General features: G+C 35.2%; 1 protein-coding gene and 1 long non-coding RNA gene across 5 annotated transcripts; both read left to right on the top strand.

Annotated features, from left to right (window-relative positions):
- LOC107609307 (ribonuclease E/G-like protein, chloroplastic) lies at positions 480–10,544 on the top strand. Of its 4 annotated transcripts, XR_002351302.1 has the most exons (15): positions 480–924; positions 2,057–2,160; positions 2,504–2,685; positions 2,930–3,182; positions 3,273–4,336; positions 4,456–4,773; positions 4,904–4,945; positions 5,647–5,771; positions 6,583–6,730; positions 6,944–7,016; positions 7,653–7,765; positions 8,144–8,263; positions 8,626–8,781; positions 9,874–10,375; positions 10,411–10,544. XR_002351302.1 is itself a non-coding variant. In XM_016311211.2 (14 exons), exons 1-14 carry the CDS (start codon positions 770–772, stop codon positions 10,051–10,053), a joined length of 3,033 nt encoding a protein of 1,010 aa, XP_016166697.1. In that variant the 5' UTR covers positions 480–769; the 3' UTR covers positions 10,054–10,544. The 4 variants fall into 4 exon arrangements, 3 of the variants coding, with proteins under 3 accessions (XP_016166697.1, XP_020963207.1, XP_020963208.1); XM_016311211.2 differs by having other exon boundaries at positions 9,874–10,544; XM_021107549.1 differs by lacking the exon at positions 480–924 and adding an exon at positions 2,241–2,419 and having other exon boundaries at positions 2,101–2,160; positions 9,874–10,544.
- LOC107608075 lies at positions 12,337–14,582 on the top strand. The gene is made up of 3 exons (XR_002351301.1): positions 12,337–12,668; positions 12,837–13,998; positions 14,270–14,582. It is a non-coding gene; the product is annotated as an uncharacterized LOC107608075 (long non-coding RNA).

Raw genomic sequence — 15,180 nt, 5'->3', positions numbered from 1 at the left:
TTTGAAAATAAGTTTTTTTTTTTTTCAAAAAAATGCACCGTTAAAAAAACAACACACTATAAATTCGATGTACCTTACTAATTACAACTACAGGCATATTAAATTATGAGGAATGTTAGGGAGCCAGTAATTTTAGTGTTTTGTAATTATCAATTGACCATCAATAATATTTTTAATTGTGTGAGATTACATCTAATGGTGGAAGATCACTCACTTTTATTTTGATGGTTAAGTAATGGCCAAAAAACACAAAAATTACTGATCTCCTAGACTTTTCCTTAAATTATTGCAACTTGTTTTGACTTAAAAATATTTTAAAACTATTTATCTTAAGGGTAAAAAGTAAAAACATGATGACATTTAAGTGATGACTAAAATGCATTGCTATCAAACCATGTAGTTATTTTCTTTAATTTTATTGAACTATAAGAAAATTAAATAAACAACTCACAGAAGGCGCCAAGTAAACCATTATCTTCAGGGTATATGAGAGTATCAGGTATCAGGTATCAGGTATCAGCAAAGAGCATAGCACCCCGTCCCCAGCACCACTACCATTTCCTTATCTTAGTATGTTATCCATTGAGACATAGCATTTCATAACAATAACAACACCAACACTTAAAGGAACACTTTTTGCTTTACCCTTTCGAAGCTTCAATCCTCCGCGACCCCCAAGTGATGAAATTGCACGCTCTAACTCTCATATATCACCTCTTGTGCCCACTGTAGCACTTTTTACCCAAGTGGGGGGTTTCATGTTGTTTTCATGGAGCTCATTGCTGAACTTGGTTTGATGCACCATCACCATCATCATCATCATCATCATCATCTTCACTACCGCCACCAGCACCTTTTTCGCTGTGCTAGTAGTCCTTTTTTCTATACCCCTTTTGTGTTTCCTCCAAAGAGGTTCCTCTCACTGTAAGTTTTTTTTTTTTCTTTCTACACACCACCTGTTTGATGTGTTGTCTCTGAGGGGGTGTGTCATTGTTTTTTTGATAATTATTGCTGTGCTCTTTCTGAATTTCCCTTGATTATATATTTGTATCGTGGGATGGTATATCAATTCATGTTGTGATGCCTTGTGCATTTTGATGTTATTATCAATCTCTTGCATGTTGTATAGAAGCTTTCTCTATTTCTTCCAGATTATGAGGAATACTGTAGCTCAGCCTATATTGGAATGGTTTGTGTTTAGTTTCCAGCACAAGGTTTATGCAATCTTTGCACAATAGTGTTTTGTGGGAGGTTTACATGATTTTTACCCGAGAGGGAATTATTACTTTCCTATGCATGTATGAGATGGAAATGTGGAAAACTGAGAGGAGAGACAATATGGGGCTAGATGAAAAGGGTTTAGATTTTCACTCATAGTTGCTTGGTTAAGGGTGGAAAACGAATTTGAATTAACTTTGTTCTATATGGAGTTCCTGATTTGGAATGTAAACGTCTTGTGCTTTCCCTTTCAACATTACTGCAATTTTGTAGTACGAAGCAATTTGAAGTGTTTTCCACACTTGATTTTTTGCACTTTTCATGTCCCGCCTACTCAAACATGCGTATTTTTTGTTGTAGTTAGTTTGCTATGGAAAAAAAAAAGGGAAAAGAAAAAGAATATTGTGATGGATGTATTTTAAGAGAGGCTTTCCTTTATAGTTGATAGAAATTGATGCTCATTGCAATCTCACCATCTTAGATATTTGGATAGTTATAAGCTTTAGATTCTACATGTGTTGAATTAGAGTTGGTCTCATTGTTTATATTTCATCATATGATTAATGTGTTGAAAGAAAGCAGTGCTCTTGGTTACTAAAATTCATTACCTGTGTCACATCACTCATAATTTTGGCTGAGAACAGCAAATAGTTATGTTGACCACTTGGTAGTTAATTTAATCCATATACCCGATATATGGTTTACATTAAGAACTGAATGTAGTTTAGGGTGACCTACACTCTTGACATATGGACGCTCTTTATAGCGTCAACACCCTGCTCCTTTTTTTTCTTTTGTTAGATCTTGGTTGTGCTTATATATCATATTATTTGGACAGGGACATATGCCATCCCATACCACTGCATGGCGTATACAGGATCATATACTGTATGAAGAATCACAAATCAGTGAGAAGATTAACAGCCTTGCCAGCATCAAAAGGTAATTCAATCATAATTTTTCCTACAAGGAGTTTACGGATATATATCAGTGGAATCTATTTTGTGTTTGGCTTGTCACAGAATCACAGGGTCACGATTCCGATTATGTGCTTCATGTTAAGATATTGTACTTTTGCAATCATAGGATTTGCAATATAAACCACTAGGTGCTTTACTCTATATAATGGAAGGGTACTGTATTTATACATGTTTGCGGACTAACAAATAAGGGATCTAACAGCCTTATGGATTCCGTGTGGGTGCAGCATCTGCCTTTCTGCATTTATGTGTGATTTCTCCTCAGCATAGAATGAATATTGAATCTTGACAATCTGATATCTCAGGGAAGCAAACCAAAAATGTTGATGAACTATGCAAGATTATTTGGACTGTAGAAGCTGATTTAGAAGATGGTCACCTTCTGTACATAACCGGTGACCCAGCTGTATTGGGCTGCTGGAAACCAAAGAAAGCTGTTCTAATGTCTCCTACGGAACATGCAAATATATGGAAAGCTGAATTTGAGGTAATTTAACTGTTTAATCCTGTTTATTTTTTTTTTCTGCTTTTGTGTCAGTAGAAATGTCTGAGATTTGTTGCAACAATAATGGTGAGTTTTAATTGCCACTAAGTTTTGTATCGTCCAGATCAATGCCCCTTGTGTTTATATATAGGTTTATATGAAACTACAATCTTCTTAAAATCTGAATGAAAATTGAAATGCATATTTTTCATGAGTTAGTAACTCGATTGTAACTTTGTGCTCACAGATTGCTTCGGGCTTGAACTTCAAATATAATTATTTCATTAAGGGAAAATCAAAATCCTCAAGCAATGTTATTTGGAAGCCAGGACCAGCATTCTCTCTGTCAGTACCCCTTACATTCCTTGGTGAAAATAAAGTTATGGTGAGGGATGTGTGGATTAGGACTAGTTCCCATATGTCTTCAGCTCATACTTGGTTCCCCTGGATAGAGGAAACATATTTCCCAGAGCATCCATCTAGTCATTTACCAGTCAAAGGTACTTCTACATCTTTTTGCAATACTATAAATATATTGGATTTTGCAAATATGTTTTCTGAACACTCAAATGCTTCCAGTGGTTTGACAGATGATGGAGAGATTGTGAGTCTCTTTAAAAATGACGTGTTAAAGTCAGATATATTCAGTTTGGAAGATCAATTGTACTACGATGATGACAATATGGACATGGAGAGCATGGATGATGAGGATTCACATTCTACTAATATTCTTTCTGAGAATTACCAGCCTCTGGAGGAACCCTGGCTACTCCTTTCACCCCGTTTTTCTGTCTCTAAGGATAGAAAGGAATCCAATGAAGTTGAAACTGATAACACTGTAGAAGAGCCAGTGAAGTTGGTTGATACAGAAAAATTATTGCCTGAAGACAGTACTAATGTAACTTCAAAAGATCCTGTTTCTACTGTTATACTTATTAACTCTTCAATATGTACTATGCAAAGAATTGCAGTATTGGAAAATGATAAATTGGTTGAGTTATTATTGGAACCTGTCAAGAGTAATGTGCAGTGTGACAGTGTATATGTTGGGGTAGTCTCAAAACTTGTTCCTCATATGGGTGGGGCTTTTGTGAATATTGGGAGTTCTAGACCTGCCCTTATGGACATTAAGCAAAACAGGGAGCCATTTATATTCCCACCATTTCGTCAAAAGACGAAGAAGCAAAAACTTGATATCAAGGATAAAAATGATCATGAGTCTCATGATGCTGATGTCTCTGATGGAATATCAGACATCTATTGTGAGGATGGTTGCTTAAAATCTGTACACAATGCCTATGATGAGCATGAAGGAGAGGATGATTTTTATATTACAGAAGTTCTTAAGGAAAATGTGAATGGTAGCTTGATTGATGATGAAGTAGAAGCTGACTTTGAGGATGACCTAGAGGGAAGTGAAATCCATATAGACGAAACTAGCAACAGCCTTCTTGGTTTTGGCATGAATGGTTCAGTCAACTCTCATATATTACAAACGAAAGATACAGAGAAAGCAGTTCATGTGGCTTCTGAAGAAAACAAATGGATCAAAGTTCGCAAGGGAACCAAAATCATTGTCCAAGTTGTTAAAGAGGGCCTTGGTACTAAGGGTCCCACTCTGACGGCTTATCCTAAACTAAGAAGTAGATTCTGGGTATGTGTATTTTTATGCATTCACCTTCTGTAAAGCTTGATTCTATAGCATTCTTGTTCTTTCTCATAATTTTTTTTTATCATTTCATGTATTGCTTAATTAAACTCTTTCACCTGCAGGTGTTGATTGCACGTTGTGATAAAATAGGAGTCTCCAAAAAGATCTCTGGTGTTGAGCGAACAAGGTTGAAAGTTATTGCAAAGACACTGCAGCCTAAGGGTTTTGGTCTCACTTTAAGAACTGTTGCTGCTGGTCATTCTTTAGAAGAGCTGCACAAAGACTTGGAAGGTTTGCTCTCAACATGGAAAAATATAGTCGAACATGCAAAATCTGCTGCTCTTGCTGCGGATGAAGGTGTGGAAGGAGCTGTTCCTGTTATTTTACACCGGGCAATGGGTCAGACTCTCTCAGTGGTTCAGGATTATTTCAATGAAAATGTTAGTTATGTTGCTAATTTTATGTCACTTTCCAAAAGATCTTATAGCTTTTTAATTGTATCTATGTATATCAGAAAGAAAGTCCAGGTTAGCACTCTGTATCCTGAATACATTTTATGATATACTTCAGGTTAACAGGATGGTGGTTGACTCTCCAAGAACATTTCATGAGGTAATTATTCAGCTAATTGCAGAATGTTAAGTTTCCATGTAGCAGACCAGTTTGTGCATTTAAACAAAATTGGCTTTTTCTACCTCCATTGATAGAGGTAATCTAGAAGAGTTGAGTAATTCTCTGCTACCAATAGTTTGCAAACCCAAATGTAGGATAGGCTGTCCTAGATTGGTCTGTCATCAATTGCCAGTCAAAGCCTGGAAAACGAGAAGAACTCTATCATTAGTATGCTACTTCTATATTAGTATGCTGAACCAGTTGTTTTAATCTTATAATGCTACTTCTATATTGTTAGAGATATAACTATTTATATGGCTCCTCCTATCAACTTAGCTTTTGGGATAAATGGTTTCATGAGCTTCTATTACCAAAAGGTTTAGAGTTCGATATTTGTTATCCCCAAAAAAAGAAATTCAACATAAGGCAAACTACAAAGGAAAAAAAAAAGGGTTTATGCATAATCATGCTTCAAACCCAATAGTGGCTTTTGCTAAGGGGTGTGTTAGAGATATAACTATACATATGCCTCCTTTTATCAGCTTAACTTTTGAGATAAGTGTTTTCATGACGTATATGAATAGTAATATCTTTTGCGTTGCAATTTGCAACACTTGTATTGGTGACTAATATAAGATTCAGCATAAAACGGATATGATAATTCTGATTTGCTGATTTTGACCTTTTCCGTTGAGCCTCAGGTGACCAATTACCTGCAGGAAATGGCCCCTGATCTATGTGATCGAGTAGAGCTGTATGATAAAAAGGTTCCCCTTTTTGATGAATTCAACATTGAGGGAGAGATTGACAATATCCTTAAGAAAAGGTGAAATATTGTTACTTCTCTTCTTACTTAATATTAATCATCATGTGTGGCTTCTAGTGTGTTATTGTTTATTCTCTTTCCTTCCCATCTTCTAGATATGTATTTTGACTCATCATATGAAACTAACCTAGTGACATACAATATTCTAGAGGATTATTTGGGAAATTTTTAAGCTGATGATAAAAAGTAATGGATGTTAATCATGTAATTACTGGTTTTATATGAGAAAAATCATAACTGAGTTTTGTCAATAGCCAAATACAACTGCTGAAGAAAATTTGGTTTTGATTTCTAATGAACCTCCTTATTTGAAGGGCGCTGCAGTACTATAGCTTTGTAGCTATAGTTTTAATCTAATATTTATTTAATTTTTCATTACTTTAAGTCTTTTATCAAACTGAACAACTGCAGTTCAGAGGATACGACTTTCAAAAAACTCAACAAATAAACCATAAAAATATGCAAGAGTAGCCTTCTAAGTTCCAGACTTCAAGTCATGTGGATTCCTCTTTTAAGAAAATATTCAGAAACAACAAAGGCAGAACTCTATAGCAAGTGAGTTTATAGAGAGTAAAAAAAAGTTCTTTTATTTCAAAATGATCAATTGAAAAAGTGTCTTTCCTGCCTTTAAATTTCTCCTTTCTTGAATTACTTTTCAGTGGAATATTATAAGAAACGAAAGCGAAAGCCCAAACCTTGATCGACATTCTCTTAGCCAATATTCTTATATAAAATGACAAATGTCAACTGATCTAGGCATCCTTGAAAAGCTTAATGATAACATTTCTAACTTGTATTGATCATTTTATAGGGTTCCACTTGCTAATGGAGGTTCTTTAATCATTGAACAAACTGAGGCATTAGTTTCTATTGATGTGAATGGAGGACATGGGATGTTTGGTCATGGAACATCACAGCAGAAAGCTATTTTAGATGTCAACCTTGCAGCTGCAAAACGAGTATGTTAGATGTCATTCTATTAATTATTATTTATCTGTACTTCACAAATGCTTTAGGATGATTGACAGTACATTAACACTTGTGGCACAGAGATTTAGATAATTCTATATTTACATTGAAAAAGAATATAGGATTTCTTTTCCTTTTATCTTGAGACATTATTTCGCATAAACTCTGCAATTCAAGCTCTTAATTAAAACAATGTATTATAGATTGCAAGGGAGTTGCGATTACGGGACATTGGAGGGATCATTGTAGTAGATTTCATTGACATGACAGATGAAGGTAAATAGAAATCTCCCACTTTTTGTGCAATGGAATTATACAGCAAGTCATACAAGCTACGAGATCTCAAATATACTTTAGAATATATTTAATATCACTGATTTGAGTACAAAAATCATTGCCTAAAATATTTCTGTCTGCTTAATCTTTTTTTTTTTTGTTGTGCCTCACTGCACAATTTGCGAACTTATTCTGTAGGTCATGAATGTGTAATTCATATATGCATAATTCTGGATTGTCATAGTGTTTCACATAGTGTTTCAAATTTGTAAGCAAATGGAAAACCAATGTAAGGGGAAATATTTTGCTGGGAAAAAAAGAAGTAAATTGACACTAGTAGTTGGTTGACCTAAGCTTTGCATTTCAGTATGTGGTTGCCCTTATACCACAAAAAACAGACATTGGGTTATTTTGGGACTTTCTAGTTAAAATGTTACTAATGCTACAAGAGATATAAAGTTTTTTCAACTGTTGCTCTCACAACATATTTTCATGGAGTGATATTTTCAAATTTCAAGTAAAGCAATGATATTTAGATTAAAGATGTTCACCTTTTGTGCCACTCGGAATTGGCATTTCCTGTTGTTAATGTAGTCCATACAAATAAATATTTCTTGAATTTGCAATCTTTATCAGCAAATAAAAGATTGGTATACGAAGAAGTCAAGAAAGCTGTTGAGAGAGACAAATCCATGGTGAAAGTCTCTGAATTGTCAAGACATGGACTCATGGAAATAACACGAAAGAGGGTATGCCGTTGTATTTTAGTGTACCATGATGATGATTCTACTTTGATGTTGCCACTATGCCATAGTTGATTTTTCAAAAAGGAAAAATAATTGACAAATTTAGAAATAGATAGATCGTTTCATGATTCTTCCAATGATTTATTATGGCTTTATTTAATTTCTCAATCAATGTGACAACTTCACTTCATTTGTGTTATTTTACTGAACATGATCCTTTCTAGTTGCCTCAAATCCAAAAAAGAAAACAACTATGGTTTGAAAAAGAATAATGCATAGATTACAACTTTTCAACGTTCATTGTCCTCTGATTCTGAATTTCTGATTATTGTTTTATTCAAGGTTATTAAAATAATTTAAGGCTTTACTGATGTTTGGCAGGTTCGACCAAGTGTGACATTCATGATTAGCGAACCATGTGCTTGTTGCCATGCCACAGGCAGGGTTGAAGCTTTAGAGACATCCTTCTCCAAAATTGAACAACAAATCTGTCGGTTTATTGTAAGTAGACATTTTCAATCCGAAAATTATGTTTCAGCCGTAAGATGATGCAAAAAGAAACAGAAAGAGAATTAAAAAAAAAACTTTCAAAAGCTCTAATTTATATTATAATTCCTTGAGCACCTGGAATCAACTAGGTTTATGTTTTCTGTCAGATGGATTTCGGCATCTCCTTATGAATTTGTCTTGGTGCATGTCACTTGTTGTAATATTTTATCTTTGTACTATTTCTCCTTATAGTTACTGGCGAATCATCAATCATTTATTTAGATTTTAACAATGTTTTATCCACTTCCCTTAATCTTGTTAGCTTGTTATCCTTGTAGTGAGTGTGGTTTCTTGTTTCTACTGTGATATCTCAGGCAACATTGGACATTAAGGCAGACAGTATAAGCCCCAAGTCATGGCCAAAATTTATTCTGAGAGTTGACCATCATATGTGTGAGTACTTAACTTCAGGGAAAAAGACAAGGCTTGCAACATTGAGTAGTTCCCTCAAAGTCTGGATTCTTTTAAAGGTACAAATGATCAACAAATTTCTTTTTAATAATTTTTTAAGCTTACTTTATTAAATAACCTGCTATTGCTTAAGGAAATGGATTTACATCACAAAGTGTGGGAGGAATCCCCTCACTGCCCACTATTTACAAAACAAAACATCTTGTCTTTTGTTTATTACTTTAGTGCCGGTTATTTATACAAAATTGATTCGATGAAGATAAATGGGGTGAGTTTCAGCAAAATGGTAATGTTGCATTGTGACATCTGGTCTGGGTTTAAAGTCTTGACCCAAAATAAGTTTCAACATGGAAATATAACATGTCTCTGAAAGGGTGCAAAACTAACTATGAAGCTGGAGAGTAACCTTTTAAGGTATACGAACAAGCGCTTAAATGGCAATGACTTAACCCCAAGTTGATCATGCAAGGTTTCAAATGAGAGCCTGTAGGCAATACTTGTGACATGAAAAACTGGCAGCCGTACAATCCTTTTTGAAATAAGGGGACAAGTATGTAGAGTCACTGAATTGCACATATGTTTAGGCAAGGTAGTTTAGGTTTGATTCTGTACTAGATATACATTTAATGATGCATGTACCCTCCATGAAGCAAAGAGGGGAGGACGGCCCTTGGCACAATAGTAACGTTGCTGCCTTGTGATCCGAAGGTTACAGGTTTAAATTCTTCTGAAAGGGGAGTGAACTCTTTGACCCGACTAGGCAGGTGGCTCGTGCACTTGCTCACTCTTTTAATGAGAAACGGGTGGTGAATTTTTTTAATTTTCAGAAGTTACAAGCCACTATATCTGAATTAAAATTCATCAATTTAAGTGGATACGAGCAGGCTGCAATCTGATGGGGGTTCATCTACAGTTTTAAGTCAGAAACTCTTTGAAGGATTAGGAATTAAAAAGCTTTTAGTTGGATTTTTTATTTGATGGGCCATTTCTTTTCCCTTTGTTCCATCTATGATATTTGTGGTAAATCCTATTAAATATGGTTTTGGGTGAGATAAAGAACTGCTTTGCTTGCCATTGATGTATCAATTATTTTCAGATACATATATAACATTGCTGAAGATTACATTGACAGGCTGTTTTTAATCCTTCAGGTTGCTAGAGGGTTCACGAGAGGAGCATTCGAGGTTAAACCATTTATAGATGACAAAGGAGAGAAAAACCAGCATCAAGCTCCAATTTCAATGCTGAGATCCTCAAAGGCCAGTACCAAAAAACCTGGCCAAAAGTTGACAATTGTTCCAGTTAAGAAATCAAAAGCTAGGGGAAAATAAATATCCCTTTTTTCCCCTGGGGTGGTTCTTGAAACAGGCTTATTCTTCCCCTTTGTATACATTTTTTTTGTTTATGCTATATATATCATGTTAGGATGAAGAAAACTGCAGCTGCAGGTCGAAGATCGTAAACAGATTTGATTAGACCTTTGAGGGTGAAGTTACAGGGAACAGCTTTGAGGCAGACATATACCATCCACTTGTGAGAAAATTTTGGTTGTAAATTGCAATTTGTAACGGTTCATTTCATGAGTAGTTTCTAGCCAAAGTAGGCATTCACTTCACTAGTTATCTACAAAAATAATGAGAAGATTAACTAGCAGTCTGAGTAAGGATATTATTTTTTAAAAAATTAAGAAAAAAAATCAGATTTTGTTCAGGGGCTGCTGGCTTTCTTCATAATGAACAATAGCTTGAGCAGAGTCATTCAATGGAATGGCGTTTGTAAATTTGTATAACCTACGAAACTGGAAGACCAGTTACCCTGTCAATGTTTTCTGTGCCACCTTTTTGTACATTAGTCTTTCAATTTCTCACAATTTTATGGTAATGTATAACTTCTCTGTCCTCTCATAACTATTGGTCTATTTGTCACGGCCTTAGACATACTCCAACGCTACCGTGTCGGCACTCAGATTTATTCAACCTCTTGAGCTAAGACCAAGTCAGCCTAACCCTCAATACTTAGTAAGAAAGCTAAGAATACAAGAGAACACAAGAGAAAGGAAGCTTTGAAGCTTTGGTGAAAGAACACTTTATTGTGACATATTGCTCCAATAACGTTAGTATTACCGGTCACACAATGCTGAATATCCGCCTCTTTCTTTCTTTTTTTTTTTTAATTTTTTAGTTGATTGATTAATACCGACCAATTGAAATAAACAAATACCCTGCTTGCCGCAAAAAATCAAATACGAAAATTTAGTTTGGTAAAGTTTTTATTTTTTAAAATGTAGTTTATAAAAGTTGATTTTTAAAATGAGGTAACTATCAAATTGGTACCCGAAAGATTCTGACGCTGACCAAATGGTACTTGGCTTTTCTTATTGACAAAATAGTCCCTAAAAGATTTTAAAATTTGACAAGCGTGTCCCCAAGTTCGCCGGAGCAAATCTCCGTCAAGCAGAATGCTAAAGTGGCCACCGTAACCTGGCAAACCACCCCCAAACCCTAATCCCTCCCTCCCCAGCGCATACTCCCCCTCCCTCTCCCTCCCCATTGCGCAGCAACAACCACCTCAACATCAACAGCAACAACAACAGCAGCAACTCCAACGCACACTTTTCTCTCCTTCCTATCGCAGCAACAACCTCAACAGCAATAGCAACTTCAACGGCAAGAGCACTATCAAGGACTATTGCCACCACCATCGGAGCGACAACAAGGCCTGGAATAGCCGCATCTCCTCAGCCCCTCAGCCTTTCTCTCTTTCTCTCTTTATATTTATATATGTAGGTTATGTGTTTGTGTAAATGTCTGTGTGTGTGAATAGATATTGTTATTGTTATGGTCCTCCGATAAGAGAAGAAAGGAATGAGGGAAAAGAGAGAAGGAGGAACAAGCAAGGTTAGGTTTTGAATGTGCAGGTTCTTCTATTGGTTCTGTTTTGGGTTCTGATGGTGTTGTTTCTGCTGTTATTGAGGCTTCTGCTGCTGCAATTGGGGAGGGAGAAGGAAGGAGGTAGTGTGCGTTGGAGAGGGGGCTGCAATGGGGAGGGAGAGGGAAGGGGGGCTGCGATGGGGAGGGAGTGTGCATTGGGTAGGGGGTTGCGATGGAGAGGGAGGGGGGAGTGTGCATTGGGGAGGGAGAGGAAAGGGGGCTGCGATGGGGAGGAGGGATTAGGGTTTGGGGGTGGTTTGCCAAGTTACGGCGGCTACGTTAGCATTGTGCTTGCCGGAGATTTGCTCCGGCGAGTTTGAGGACACGCTTCTCAAATTTTAAAACTTTTTAAGGACTATTTTGTCAATAGTAAAAGTCAGGTACCATTTTGTCAGCGTCAAAATCTTTCGGGTACCGATTTGGTATTTACCTCTTTTTAAAATATAATTTTTTTAAGGTTTAATTACTCTGTTGGTTCCTATAGTTTTACAAAATTTTCAATTAGATCCCTATACTTTTTTTCCTTTTAATTGGATTCCTGCACAAATTTTTTTTTTCAATTAAATCCTTACCGTAACAAAAGCGTTTGATTTAACGGAATATTCTATTCCTAAATTGAATATTCTCTCAATTTTTTTAAATTCATAAATTATGTCTCCCTTTTTATTTTGAGAGAGACAAAATTAACCCTTTACTCTTCCTCCACATTTCCGTCTCCCTCCTCTACACCAGCCTCTCTCTCTTACCTTCGTTCTCACCATTTTCGTTCTATCAGAAAAGAAACCAGAACAACCAGCTCCTTCTCTACCCTTCCCTATTCTTCTTCTTTGTCTTCAGTGTCTTTCTCATTATAGGGACGATCGTGGCCGACTGGATTTGACAGCCATAGTCGGAGACAGAAGCTCTGAAATGTCGCCATTATTTGGATTTTAGACATAGATTCGCATTTCTGCAGAGCCTAGGAACTGAAATCGGGAAGCTTTTTCCGTCTCATGCGACAGGGAAACCAGATTTAGGTGAGAAACTAAACAAAGTTAATCAGAGCTGGAACTGGGTGCGTTTGATTCTCCTCATTGCAACCTTGCAGCGATGAATCCAATTTTGATGTTCGTTTCTATCTGCTGGCTATAGCTTCTCTGATTCATCTCTTTTTCTCTCCTTCCTTACGTTTTCTTCTTCTGCAGGAAATCGAAAACTCGCTTGTTTATTTTCTTCGGTTGCGGTAGTTCCAGAAGGAATTGATTGTTCCTCAAGTGTAAGTTTACGGTGAGAGACATTGATTTTCATTCCCCTTTTCTGTATTTACAACTTCTTCTTTCACCTCCTTGTTCGATTTTTTCACATTGTCTTGGTTTCAGAATTGGGGGAAAACAATTCGAACTTGGAGGCTCCGATTTTCAATGTAAAACTGGATTACCAAAAATGTTTCAATAATATCTGCACCTCCCTCATTTGTTTGCCATCGTCCATCTTTCGATGCTGACTCAGTGAAGGACTAATATCAAGTATTTAAGAATTAGCTGTGATTACTCTTTACCTGTGGTGTTTGTTATATTTTCTTATCTTTTGTGTAGCCAGTTAATTGATCAACATAGTTAATGATATTTTAGATATGATGATATTTTAACCTTTCTTCTTCATCTTGGTGTCCCATTTTAATCTCTTTATTTTTTAGGAAGAATTGATTGACTGAGATTGGGAATAAGGAGAAGCTGAATGTTTTAGGAGTGTTCTATTCGTATTGTGTTATTTTTTTTCAGTTTTTTTCAGTTCCTGACTCTCAAGCTGTGAATTCTTAAGTTGTGTGAATTTGTAGTTCAGTTTCAGTTTTGCTTAATTATTTGCAACTTCTGTTTATTTCTCAAATTATATTCTAAATTTATATTCTAAATTTTGTTGATGGCTATGATCCATGGATTCTTCAAAATTAAGGATGTATTGTATTGCACTCGTATCTTTCAAAGAGTATTTGAGCCAAGGGAATTGGAGTTTTTGGGTTTGACCGATAGTGAGCAGAATGCCATGAATGGGATAAGTTTTCTTCTCTCTTTTACCTAATTATGAATCAAAGCTTTGTAGCTCTAATTGCATGTAACATAGCTCCTTAGAAGGGCTAATAGTTGGATTAATTTCTGCTTTATAAATTTAGTTTCTTGACGTTTTTGGTGCTTGGAAGAATGTGTTTATACATGAGAAGTGGCAACTGAAGCCTAAGGATTTTGCATTCTTAGGTGGTAAGGTCCTAAACCTTTAGATAACCGTTGAACAAAATTGTGGCTAGCCATTGATTTGAAGTCCTATCTCTAGTCTTATGCTTCTGTTTGGGAGATTGATAAACTTAGAAAGGTATTGATTTCAAGTTTTGCTCTGCCTCTGACATAATCTGTAGTTGTGAACGTGCAAATTACCTTAAAAATTTAATACTAGAGTATGTTTGGTTGGAGGATAAAAATGGGTTAAAATTTTTCAGGATGATCTGAAGAACTATAATTATTCTGATCCTAAATGTGGCATGAATACACTGTTTTCAATTAAGATTTAAATGTTTCTTGTTTAGTTCAAAAATATGTTCTCTGCCTTTATTTCAGAATGCTTTGGTGTTGGTTTGTGATTGTAGGTGGTCCAAAAGTAGCATGTGCTGGTTGTGCTGGCTTTGCGACATTCTCAGTCATTATAGAGAAGTTCTTAGACAGACATGAGTAGCTACCTATTGAATTGAAGTCACCCAATTTTGCATTCATTAGGCATAGCATGGATTTTCATAGTGATAATCTTTTGCCCATTTGCTAAAGGGCGCACACAAAATTGTAGTATTTTATTTTACATCGATTATTGCTTATTTGTATACAATATCAATTGGTGGATGCATTCCTCCAATTCCAAACTAGATGTAAGTATGCTCTTAAGTATTAATGTAAAGTTTATTATGTTGTCATTACTTTTGTGTGCATTCTTCTTTTGGTAGCTCCAATTCCAATTCCATTCTTTTTTTTTTTAGGTTCTTAAGATAAGGTATTTTGAAAGTAAAAAAAAAAAAAAAGTACTTTTGGTATAATTTGTATATAAATAAGTAAAAGAATGATAGTAACAAAATAAAAGGGATTATATAGGAATATTTTTCATGTCTTAGAATCATTGAATAGGGATTATAGGAATATCTTTCATTGAATATTTATAGTTTTACTGAATTTTCAATTAAGTCCTTATATTTTTTTTCTTTTCAATTAGGTCCATAAGGGTATAAAAATAATTTCACAATCCACTAACATTTTTTTGACGTTTAACGTTAGTAGGGACTAAATTGAAAAAAAATTAACGTATAGGGACTCAATTAAAAGGAAAAAAAGTATAGGGACCTAATTGAAAATTTTGCGAAACTATAGAGACCAATAGAGTAATTAAACTTTTTTTTAAAGTTGTAACATATATGTTTAGTAAATTAAATTAAAAATAATTTTTAATAAGCATAAGCAATAATAATCATGTTAGGTAAAATAATTTTTAAAATTTAAAAATATTATAATAATG

Source organism: Arachis ipaensis, chromosome B07 (assembly GCF_000816755.2).
Source record: "Arachis ipaensis cultivar K30076 chromosome B07, Araip1.1, whole genome shotgun sequence".
In the NCBI taxonomy this organism is placed as follows: Eukaryota; Viridiplantae; Streptophyta; class Magnoliopsida; order Fabales; family Fabaceae; genus Arachis; species Arachis ipaensis.
The sequence above is the reverse complement of the archived record's forward strand: the minus strand, read 5'-3'. Positions and strand labels throughout refer to the sequence as shown.

Excerpts from the sequence above, each read along its gene's own strand:
- LOC107609307 (XM_016311211.2), top strand. The coding sequence starts at position 770 with ATGGAGCTCATTGCTGAACTTGGTTTGATGCACCATCACCATCATCAT. Across the intron at positions 6,731-6,943 it reads ACCTTGCAGCTGCAAAACGA|ATTGCAAGGGAGTTGCGATT; the intron begins GTATGTTAGATG and ends AATGTATTATAG. Across the intron at positions 7,766-8,143 it reads TGGAAATAACACGAAAGAGG|GTTCGACCAAGTGTGACATT; the intron begins GTATGCCGTTGT and ends GATGTTTGGCAG.